The 12,168-nt window shown below is 47.3% G+C and overlaps 1 protein-coding gene across 2 annotated transcripts in view; it reads left to right on the top strand.

Moving 5' to 3' along the window:
- Nucleotides 1–12,168, top strand: part of LOC147751179 (uncharacterized protein C3orf20 homolog) — a 452,887-nt gene that overhangs the window by 114,397 nt on the left and 326,322 nt on the right. For both annotated transcript variants that reach the window (XM_086919068.1, XM_086919069.1), the window contains one exon: nt 4,412–4,492. In XM_086919068.1, the coding sequence (XP_086775194.1) occupies nt 4,412–4,492 (81 nt within the window). The remainder of the gene's footprint in view (nt 1–4,411; nt 4,493–12,168) is intronic.

The raw sequence follows: 12,168 nt of genomic DNA, 5'->3' as shown, positions 1-12,168 counted from the left end.
GAAGGCAAACATGCATGAGACAGGGCACAAGTACCTTGCCATCCGTCCTGTGGCATTCATGAGGAGGATGTATTGGGGATCTTGACTGCCCCATCTTGCACTTTTCTCCCCTGGGTGGCTCCTCTGTTATGGCAAAGGAGCCTCACCCCCCACTGATAGCCAGCAGAGGCAAAGGACAAAAATTAAATGATAATAAAACATTTTTATTATCATTTTCCTTTGAGTCCTGCAGGCTGCGAGCTGAGGGAGGAGCGTGGCCTCCCATCCTAATGCTGCAGCTGCAGCACCATGGAGGAGGGGGAGTGGTGGGCACTGAGGGTTAGGCCTGCCTTGTGGGGCCAGCCAAACCGTCATGTGCACTTAGCTTTTATCCACCTAGCTGCATTGTTCAGCTGGGTGGAGAAACCAACACAGGCTCCCAATATATGTCTGAGCGGCGAAACAAGGCACTCAGGCCAGTACCAGCACTGCTCATTTGCTGGAAAGAACATTCCCAGCATGTGAACAGCATTGGAATTGGGAGCTGGAAGCCTACGCAGTGTGCAACAGGCTCCTGACAAGAACACGAGAATCGGGAGCAAGGTGGCGGTCATCGGAGCAGGTAAGCTTTATTTTGTTATTTATACTTGTTTTGTTCTTGTTTTTTGTGTTCCCCGTCCCCGCCTCACCACTTCGTAGTATGAGTGGCTGCTACTGCTGTTGCTCTCCTCCCTGCTCTCCGCAGGGTCCCGGGCAATCGCTTTCTCAGGTCTCATGCACTCCAGATACCCCACTCTTGTCTGGAGACATCTCCCCGAGGGCTGCCTAAGCCCATCCGTCATCCGTGAGGCTCCGGAGCTGGGTACCCCAACTAGACCACCTCTCTCTACGGTCATCACCAGGCTAGTTTGAAAGGCCTGGTCAGGCCGCTACCATTTTGGTGTGACGCCGTTCTGCTCGCACCACTGCGCCCAGTCTGTGGCGTCCCCTCCCGGCGTCTGGTTGGGCGCCCTTGTTGATCTGGTCTGGGTGTTGTTGCCTCTGCTGCTTTGGAGGGGGCCCGAGGAGCCCCCCTGTTGTCAGGATAGTTGCTGCTGCAGCTGGTGGCGCCGGAGCTCTCGCTCACTGAGTCCCTTTTTGTTAGTCACATTACCAGTCCTTAGCTTGGGCTGTAGATTCTAGAACTACTTCTTCTAATCCACTTCCCCAGCATTCTTTAGTGAGTGTATCAGTGCTTGTTCCACTTGTGCAATTGTGTCGGCTGAGGGTTTGGCTCCTCTTTTGTTGCTTGTCACCTTTTCCCAACTGATATCGTTGAGGTTTGCTGCTCACCCGCGGGAGGGCTGGTCTACATCTTTTAGACCATCTTGGGGATCACCAAGGCCCAGTCGCTGAGGAGCTTCAGGGAGAGATCTTGTTTGGTGTAGGGGCAGGCTGCCCCTATTGGAAAACCAAGTGGAAGGTGTGTCCTCATCTCTATTTATTGTTCTTTAGGAATCCCATTAGTGGGCAGAATGACCAGCATTTCTTAAATGTGATGGGTGACAGATCCTGCTAAATCCCCTCTTTGGCACCCTGAAATGAGATTGTAACTTGTTGTCTTGCTGCAGACATTATTGCTCTTTTTGTTTAAAGTAATGAATAAAGGCCAGTGTGTGGCGATAATCGGTGGAGCACCCTCATCCAGAGTCCACTCGGTGTGTTCTATACAGAGTGGTATCTCCCTCTCTCTGGTTCGGGCCAGTTTGACTGAATAGGTTATGGAAGAGTCCCTCAATTTATTTGCCATCTATCTTTCTAATCAAAGGTAAATGGTGCCAACAAGGGATTTCGTTTATGAAGAATTTGGATTTGTTAAGACTTGTTTGAGGGGTAAGTCATATATGAACAAACTCCAAGGTGTCTTTAGACAACAACACCAAATGAAAATTGAGAGCATAGAACACACGGGAAATCCTATTTTTATAGAAATATATGTATTTTTGTATAGCAGAAATTTAAAAGGAGTACACACATATGAAATGAATCAGCAATATGTCATGAAAAGATGTAAAATCAAATTAATCAAACAATTCATGACAGACATCAACTCCAAACACAATCAAATTGTGACAGATCTCCTAAAAAGAATACACATCACTAAAGAACAATACATTTCTCTGGCGGGCTTGGTTAACAGTGTTTTTGCTCAGCTAAAAGTAGAGCCGAAGAAGGTTTGAGGGCCTTTGTCACTCCTGATGTGCTACCAGTGTGGACACTTAACCGTCCCTGTACTGTCAACAGTCTTGGAATTATTCTGGGTGTTGTACCCATTGGATTCCTCCAGTTGGTGGCTTGTGGTGTTTTACATTCTGAACTATTTATACAGTGGTTTTATTGCTGTTTTGTGGGCCAGGGCACCCACTTGTTCCTGTGGGGCCTAAACGATGCGGCGCTTTCATCAAATGGCAGTGTAGGAATGGGGGCACCAATCTGTCAGTCTCCTATCTCTGCTTCTCCCTTACACTCATTTCAGCAGGGGGGCTAGTCACCAGGCAATCAACTTGAATAATGTGGTTAGAGTACCCTCTCTCAAACTAAGGTCTTCAAGTGGAGCTTCCTTCCTTTAGCGCCCCAGGAGCCCTATTATGTAAAGGGTGCACTTTCCCTGTTTGCGCCCGGCACACCTTAAAATAGGTGCACCGGGAGCAGACAGGGAAAGTGTCCCATATTACATAGAATGCTCTGCCCACAGGACAGCCACGCACATGCAAGTGAAATATGGAGCGGCTTTAAAGCAGCCGCTCCGTATTTTCACAGTGCAGGCGGCAACCCGCCTGCACTTTTAAAGGGGAGTAGAGATCCCATTACAGTGAGTGACTGCACCTGCCAGCAAAGCTATGTCTGTGGGGTCCATGGGACCCCCTTCCCCCTGCCAGAGGGCTAATAAGGGGGCGCACTGTCAGTGCGCCTCCTCAGAGCTCCTTTGCCTCTGTGCCTACGTCTGTAATACGGTGCGAGTGTGGAGGCAAAGGTATTCCCTCATATCTATATGGCCATGCACCCATGCAAATGAGGGTACATCCTCTTGAGAAGTCGCTGACGCTGTATGTACGCCAGCGCTTTCAGTATTACAGAAGGGGCCTCGGAAGTGTCTGCAGCCTTTTCTGTAATACCAAAGTTCTATGGGGGCACGCAGAGCAGGCGCCAACGCATGTTGAGCCCCCGGGTAACTTGTGTAATATGGACCCAGAGGGAGGGCCAACCTGCTGAGCCCAATTAACTTGAGGGTAGGATCCGAGCCCTTTGTGGCAGCCACACAATGTCCTCCATGACGGGTGTTGGCGCCCTGGGGTAGAAACCAGTTGTCTCTGATAATCAAGCTACTTTTGGCACGCACAAGGACCTTGGGTGTTCTGCAGAGGTTCCTGCGTTATCCCAGTTGTCACCGGCTGTGGCAGGATGGCTGGTATATCTCTTGGAACTGAGTTCGGGCGGAGGCAGGCAGGGGATATTTTACACCACCGCAATGTTCGCTCCTCCCCGTCTTATCATTTTAATATAAAGATGTAACTCTAACCGTGGAAATATTTAGAGTAGAGATCCCAAGCAATATTGAGCTTAGCCTATAAAGTGAGACAAGACAACATTCTCAAGAAAAGTCTAGATCTAGAGAATTGATGCTCCGTGATGATTCTCGAGTACCAAACCCATTCTGCAATCAAGATGTCAGGATTCATAAGATACATTGATGTTCAGTGGACGTGGAATGGGGTCTTTTGCATATTATTTGAGTTAGACTGAAAACCTAATTTGTTGTGGCCATTGAGGATTGTTGCCGAGTAAACATGAGCTAGGGAATATGGTAGTAGCCTGTGAATATGATTTGTAGATGCCCATGGGAACGTTTCTCCTCCTATACTGTTTTACTCGCTTTTTTATATGGACCATAGGGTGCACATCTAAAACATACTCAGAGATCTATGTGCCAGGTGCCTCTTAACCTGCTGAAATATAAAGAAATAGTCTTAAAGCAGCAATAGTTCCAAATACTTTTTAAAAAACGTATATGGTAGTAAAAGCAATCAAATGCTATAAAGTGTTCCTTTTTTTAGAATTATATTTTTCACAATTCTAAGCTATGAACACTCCTCCTAGCCTTTGGCTTTTTGTTTCTTATTAGAATGGAGTGATTGTCCCTGAATGATCATCAAATGACAGTAACAATTAATAGTGAATTAGGGGTAATAAAAGGTACATGCATGTTATTCCTGAAAATGTATCCATTTATTAAGAAGAAAATAATTTAGGCGAATGAAAATTATCCTGCAGCAAAATGAATCTGGGAACTACATAATCATGACATGCTATAAGAATGGAGATGCGCAGATATTATTTTCATTTTTTAATGTTGTTAATAGTAGATAACATGTTTTTCTTTTGCCCTTCTTAGGCCCAGCCACTCAAGCAAATGTGCCCTATTCTTCAGTCACCATCAGTTTCTCAATGGCATCAAGAGCATCTGAACAGAGAGGTGAGATGCTTGTCTTCAAGGATTTTAATGTTGAGGATTTTTGCTTGGATGGGGAAGAGTAGACTGTGAGGTTAGAGTTTTTTTTCCTGCGACTAAAATAAAAATGCATAGATCTTTGAAAGTAAAGCATTGCTTTCACGAACATTTCCTGGTGTTACTTTACTACTGAGTTCTCAGTAGCAGCAGCAGGCAGAGGAAATAGGTTGGGCAGTGCGGAGGAAAAAAATAAAAAAATAAAAACAAACAAGCCTTATCTGCAGCCTGACGTCCGCCGCCTCACCATTTCTTCAGCTCGGATGCTCACACGGCAGGGCCGGACTGGCCTTTCGGGCACCGGGCAATCCCCCGGTGCACCGCAAGGGAGGGGCTGGTTTTGGGCCCCTGGGGCTGGGGGCCGTTTTTGTTACAGGGCCGTTTATGCAGCATAGCTGCAAAATCGGCCCTGTAATAAAATCGGACGAAAACCGGCCCCAGGAAAGAGCTTGTCGCACCCCCAGCTTTCCCGCAGGGGGGACGGCAGAGCACTTTGCCGGGCCGGATTGGGTTCCCAGTCCGGCCCTATCACACGGGCTCCCAGATTGCCCTGAGCCAATCCAGACGCTACTCTCAGCTGACTCATGGAAACACGCTGGATTTGTCTTGGCGTAATTATCCGACACCAGTAAACATTTGAGCAGTGCATGCACGGCTGCATTCTGTTTGAAGCAGCAACATGCAGGCGACGAGGGGGCTTTCTTATTTACACTTCTAGCTGCTCCCAACACAAAGTCCAGAGGTCCAGCCTTTCTTTTCAGACATCAGGGCGGCCCTCAGGCAGAAGGACAGTCCTCTGGCAGCAGGGCATGGGTCCATGAGTGGACAGAAGATTTGGTCTGATGGTCAAATATTTATACTTTGTTCTAGCTTTGGAGTTGGAGAAATCTAAACCATCGACCTCCCCCCCACACACACATCTGGATTGGGGGTTTCCTTCCTCCCTGCCCTGATTCCAAAATGTCTGGAGTCAAAAAAAGCCACTATTGTGAAGTTATTTGTGTGTATTTGTGTGAAATGCAAGTGTGGTAAGTGACAGCTCCGCCCTCCCATCAGGTCAAGATGGCCCATACTGCCAACACCTACTCCCCCTTGTGTAATGGGAGGAATACTTAACGGCTACCTGCCAATTACATTTAGTCATGTGACCGAGGATACAGGCTGCAGGATCCAAATGGTTAGGACAAGAAAATACCAACTTTCTGTAAGTGGCAGTTTCAGAATTCTGATTTAAATTCCGACTTTACCCTTAAAGAGTGTTTTAAATTACAATTGATTAGAGACCAAATTTGACTTTCCTACCTGTTCCCAATCTAAGGTTAGCACTGTAAAGCCCAATCCAATGTTATCCTGTGGGAGAGGTGGGCCTTGTAGTACTGAGAATCGAATGTAAGATTTTTTTTCTGCCAGGACATAAAAAACTTAAAAGTACATGTTCCACATATTAAATATACTCCAACCTGCCTCATAGGCTGTTTAGGGCCTACCCTAGACATGACTTACATATATTAAAAAGGAATGTTTAGAACTCGCAACGGATTATGTTGCCAGGTCGAAATGGCAGTTTAAAACCGCATACAGACTACTATGGCAGACCTGAGACATGTTTAAAAAGGCTACTTAAGTGGATGGCATAATAAGTGCTGCATGCCTGCTAGCAGCATTACATTTACAGGCCCTTGGCATATGTACTATCACTTTACTAAGGACCTATAAATATATTAAGGGTGCCAATTGGGTGTAAGCCAATGTTACCATATTTAGAGGAAAGAGCCTTGGCCCAAGACAGAATAGAACAGCTGCTAGTCACCCACAGTGGGGACTGGACATTGTCCCTGACCTATTAAAAGCTACTGTTTTACCTCACAAAACTTGGGTGGACCTTTTATTGATTTGGGCAGGGTCTGCAGGTTCATTTTTTGTCTAAATATACTAATAGCAGGTGCATAGAAACCTATTACCATAAAGCATCAGCACCTAAAACCTAAAAAGGCAATACTTCAATAGTCCAGTGGTTAAAGTTGCTGAAGGTTGTACAGCATCTAGCTCCTTGAATACCAAGCAGTGGTTAAAAAGTTGAATATAACTTAGGAGGCCGCACTCTAAAGATTCTATTTAGTCACTCAAAGCCCTAGAGATGGAAATAGCTGGCAAAGGAAGTGTGACGCTGGTGACCATGTTGTAAAAAAGCGCCCCGTTTCTGAAAATTGTAGTGAAACATCACAGAGTCAACCAATAACCCAGAAGACAGAAATCAGAGGAAAAACCATTCAATTGAATATGGAGATACCTGCCTTAACGAGAAGACCATGTGTCAATTTGTGTTCCCAGATTAGATTGATGGTAAAAGGAGAAGCAAATTTGAATCTAACCACATAATACAGATATTAAGATCAAAGTCTTTGGCAAAAACCAGCGTCTAAAATTCCTCAAAAAGTATTTTGTTTTTAAAATGCAACATCAAACGCTGGTTGCCTAGAAAGATCTCAAGTTATGTCATAGCCTGGGATGTTAAAAGCAACCCTAAAATGACAACCGTACCTATTGACTCTGAAAAGGGTGGGTAAAAGCAGTTCAAGGAAACCTGCCTCAGTGCCCCAATGTACGCACATGACAACGCACCCACATGACGAATAGCCCTGAACTGACAGAATATATTGTTTTTCTACTCATAGACAGCTGGCTGCCTGGATGATCAAATAAGGAGTCAGTTCTTGTATTAGTGGGTATCAGATGAGGCCACAATCTCTACAGCCATATTGCTCAGATCAGGCCTCCAAAGAGCCTGGAATCAGTGTCTGACCCGCCTGCCACAAACCTAAAACCATGACAGTTCCCATCAATAAAAAAACACTCTTAGGCCAAAAAAGACAAAAGAGAAATTCTCAGAATTTACATTTTGATTTTCTACAGATTGAAACATGATGCAAACAGCAGGTTCTTTTAACTTGATGGATGAGACCCTCAACCTTGATTGTATAAAAATAACCTTCTGTACAAGATGCAGAGGATATTTATCATCATTCATTATTTGGTACATATTGATGTAGTCATTTGTGCGTGAATGAGTTGGTTCGTTGAGCAATGGGTGCTTTCTTTTAGTGGCACTGCTTAGTTTATTGCTACATAAGAGCATTGGGCCCTGCTTTTTCGGGTGTGTGCTACCACTTCCACGTATAGTCCATTCATCATATATACTGCTTGAGAACATATGTGATGGTCAAGCAATATTGAGTAAGTCCATGAGGTGCGCAAGTTAACATTACGTTACATTACACGGTAGCATGCTTCTTAAATGCTGCACCAAAGGAGCACCAGGGTGGTTACAAAGGCCGAGAGTTGTAAATCTTTAATTTGTTGTCATCATCTAATGTTGGGTCTAGCAGAAGAATTCCTGTTGAAAACCATTCACTGCTAATGTATGTTTGTTTCTGAGGTGCAGTTGATTTGTTTTGAGAGAAAAGTACAGACACTATTTTTTTTTATAATTGTTAAGTTGTACAAACTCAAAATGTTCACAATTTTCATAACTTAACATACAGTTGTTTGTAATCCATTCGGAAAAAAAGAGCCCAGTAAAGTACATGAGAATGGGATTGATAAAAACGCGTTTATTAAAATTACCTAAAATGATTTGATATTGTTTTGCTGTTTCCTACTCTGTGAAGGGAACTGATTTTTCAAATGTAGCCGTCATAACAATAAACTGCATAAAAGTAGAAAATGCAATAATTTAAAAAAGCTTGCAAAAATGTGTTGAATTTACCAGGTGCCAAATGTAACTACTTCTCTCTTTGTACCGCGTTTGTGCTCTTGAAAGGTTGCTGCATCACTGGACGATCTTGCTGGGCTGCCCGCTGTATTTCCAAGCCAACTGCTCGCGGAACCCGCTTCGCGAGTCCCGCTTCGTGGAGGAGGTCTGCTGCAGGAATCCGCTGCTGTCACTGGGGAGCCTAGGGGCAGGGCAGGGCTGCGAGCGTGACTGCGGGGACTCCATCTCCCAGGAGTCCCTGCTCGGCCAACTTGAAACACCTGGCTCGCTCTCCCTGCTAGCCCTGCCCCTGTGCACTGGTCATAAAAAAACTCTCCCTAGCTGCTGACCGGCGGGACTCTTTGTACCGCGTTTGTGCTCTTGAAAGGTTGCTGAATCACTGGACGATCCTGCTGGGCTGCCCGCTGTGTTTCCAAGCCAACTGCTCAGGGAACCCGCTTCGCTGGTCCCGCTTCGTGGAGGAGGTCTGCTGCAGGAATCAGCTGCTGTCACTGGGGAGCCTAGGGGCAGGGCAGGGCTGCGAGCGTGACTGCGGGGACTCCATCTCCCAGGAGTCCCTGCTCGGCCAACTTGAAACACCTGGCCCGCTCTCCCTGCTAGCCCCGCCCCCTGTGCACTGGTCATAAAAAACTCTCCCTAGCTGCTGACCTGTGGGACTCTTTGTACCGCGTTTGTGCTCTTGAAAGGTTGCTGCATCACTGGACGATCCTGCTGGGCTGTCCGCTGTGTTTCCAAGCCAACTGTTCGCGGAACCCGCTTCGCGGGTCCCGCTTCGTGGAGGAGGTCTGCTGCAGGAATCAGCTGCTGTCACTGGGGAGCCTAGGGGCAGGGCAGGGCTGCGAGCGTGACTGCGGGGCTCCATCTCCCAGGAGTCCATGCTCGGCCAACTTGAAACACCTGGCCCGCTCTCCCTGCTAAGCCCGGCCCCTGTGCGGTCCACACCCAATAAGAACTGGACCTACCCCCCGCTGCGCGTGAGTGCGCCGGGAGAAGCCCGGGACAAGGGCAGGCCGTCTGTGGCTGTCAGGGGCTGCAGGAGGCTGGGCTGGGCCCACTCTCTGACATCCAGCGTCATTTATCGGACTCGACAGCGTAAGGTGAAGCGAACTGTTATATTGTGTAGCTTTGTTGACGGACCGTAGTTTAAGTTTCCTTCTGTATTTCGAGTGGTCCAGTTGCGGTTTACAGCGTTCTTGCTTATCCCTCGTGCTGTAAAGACCGCTAAGCATGTCTTCACCTCCAACTACTCCCCCATTGAACCCCCTCCCGCCCACGGTAGGGGTTGCAATCTTGGGTCCCTTAGACAAGTATTTCTCTAGGGCCACTCGTGATATTGATAGAGAGATTGCCCTAGCTGAGAGACGCGCTGAGCGCAGGCAGTCTATCGAACTCCTTAAACTCCCCCTAGAGAAGCGGGCACCCCTGGGTTCTCTGGCAGCGGTCCCTTCATCTCCACCCTTAACCGTGCCAGACTCAGTGGAAAAGCCCCAGGATTCATCATTGTCGCCCAGTCTGGTCAGGGTGGAAGGTATGTTAGGGTTGGACTCCCAGACCAGAAATGAGCCATCGGTCGCAGTCTCTACCAACTTACCTCCCCCCATGCCTACTACTTTAAATATTACATCCACTGACGAGGAAATTCCTGCCATACATGGCATGTTAACCCATGCAGCACCCAAAAACCCTCACATTAAAAGAAAAAGAAATACTAGTCCCCGAAAAGGTTGTCACCCTACACACCCCAAGAAAATTAGGAAACTTGGTTTAGCAACGGGAGCTTCCTATAAGTCTAAAGGGGCTGGTTCAGGTGGGGCTCAAGCTGTCAAGGGTGGGGTGTTCTCTGGTGATTCACCATGTAACACAAGCGAGACTCTGGCAATGGCTCCTGCCGAGACTATATCCCCAGATTCACCCTTACTCACGCAGATAGAGAAACTGATGATCTCTACTGACCCCTATTGCAGAACGAGTCAAAAGGTTAGCGGACCGTTTGGACAGTTTTCAACAAGCTACCTTAGACAACTTTTTCTCAACTAAATCCTTAATTAAAACACACCTTAGGACCGAGGTCAGTAATAAAGGGGGGGTCAAAGCGGCTACGACGACCTCTATCACTCCACAAGATTCTCCTAACATAAGTGGGTTGGCTAGTGGGGTACCTGCTCCAGAGTCCCTTCCTCCTGCTGTTGTTTCTGCCAAAGGGGGGCCTCGTTCTTCAGGTCAAATCCATAAGACCAATCCCCACCCTTCAGACCATTCACGGGCAAACACATCCCAGCCCAAGAAGCGCTTAGCTATCGAGGCCACGGGCACTATTGATAGATCCAAACCTAGGAACCCTGGATCCAATAATTGCAACGCCTTCACCCAAACTACACTGACTTGCCCCGTCCCTTTCCCCTCTAGCCAACCCGACACAGTTCCTCCCAAAGTGCCCCGTAGAATACCTCCTATGGATCTACCCCCAGACTGCCATCCCTTTGTGGCCATCCTTACCAACGTACCACCATTGTTGGTTGGGCAGCAAGAATCCTTCCAGATGCTAAAAAATAAAACCATGCACTGGTTAAGGATTAATAGACCACTGCCCAGGGAAGTTGATGGGCTGATTCTTGGTGTCAGAAGGGTAGGTTGGGTAGGTAGTAGTCATAAGCGCTATGAGGGGGACTGTGTGGTTGTCAACTTCAAGGATCCCAGGGTAGCTCAGCTAATTTCTAGCCAGAATTTAGGCACTAGCAGTGCTGGTATTGGAGTAGTCGATTTGACCTTTTTCTACCCGAGATCAGTTGCCATTCATTTTGGTATCTTCCCAGAAGTAAGTTGTTATCACAATCTTGCAATTCCCGGATTTGACCCCTTCTCTGTGCCTTATCAGCAAACCCCATGGCCAGGGACCTATGGAAGAACCGCAGGCTATTGAAACAACATTCTCCCTGGGACAGTTCTCTTACCCCTGGGTATGAGCCCACGGTTGGATCCCTGCTCCTTGGAGACTATCATCAACAGCTGGATATCCATCTCCACTGAGAGTGGTCCCCAGCCTCAGGGTGACAGTCCTGGTAGTGGGTCTTAAGGTGGAAGCAGAGCCTTTTGCTCATTCCCTGAGGGAGGGCAGGATACTAATCTTGTCCCCTACGCTGAACCAATTATGGCCGATCCTGTCATAAAGATTCTTAGCTGGAATGTTGCTGGGATTGCGAGGAAGTTGGCTGTTCCGGAATGGAACATCTTAGTAGAGGGTTTCTCCATCTGTATCTTCCAAGAAACTTGGAGTACAGGACCATGGCACAAGGTAGGATACTCATCCTTCTTCCTGCCAGCAGTCCCTTCCCCTTCTGGGAAAGGCCGCCCCTCTGGAGGTCTACTTATATGGGTCGCTATTTCGCTTGGTTGTCAGGTCACCCAGCGCGTGACTGACTCACTTGACCTTTTGAGTATATCGCTCACAGGCCCCAAGAGAGGGCCAGCCCTAGACATTTTCAACATCTATGTTAGGGGATCAAAGGGAGGTCTACTGTCACCCATTGTTTCTGAGTTAGAATCCCGGTTAAGAGGGGGCCCGATAGTTCCCATGTTCTAGTTGCAGGTGACTTCAACTGTACGTTTGAGCCTCTTGGGCTGGAGGATTCCCTAGGGACTGTTGAGGATGATAACAGGAGAGGTATAACAGCCCTGACCATACCTCCTATCAGAAGGTGGTCCCAAGTGGCAGTCCAAATCTATTCCCTAACCTTGGAATTCGATCTTAGGGCAGTGAATGGTAGGACGTCTCTGGATCCTTCTGGAGCGCATACCTACAATAGGGTGGATCATACGTCTGGAATAGACTATATCCTTCTTGATGTTAACTCCTGGGACCACTTGCTAGACA

The sequence above is a fragment of the Lissotriton vulgaris genome, chromosome 1_1 (assembly GCF_964263255.1).
Source record: "Lissotriton vulgaris chromosome 1_1, aLisVul1.2, whole genome shotgun sequence".
Classification (NCBI taxonomy): domain Eukaryota; kingdom Metazoa; phylum Chordata; class Amphibia; order Caudata; family Salamandridae; genus Lissotriton; species Lissotriton vulgaris.
The sequence above is the reverse complement of the archived record's forward strand: the minus strand, read 5'-3'. Positions and strand labels throughout refer to the sequence as shown.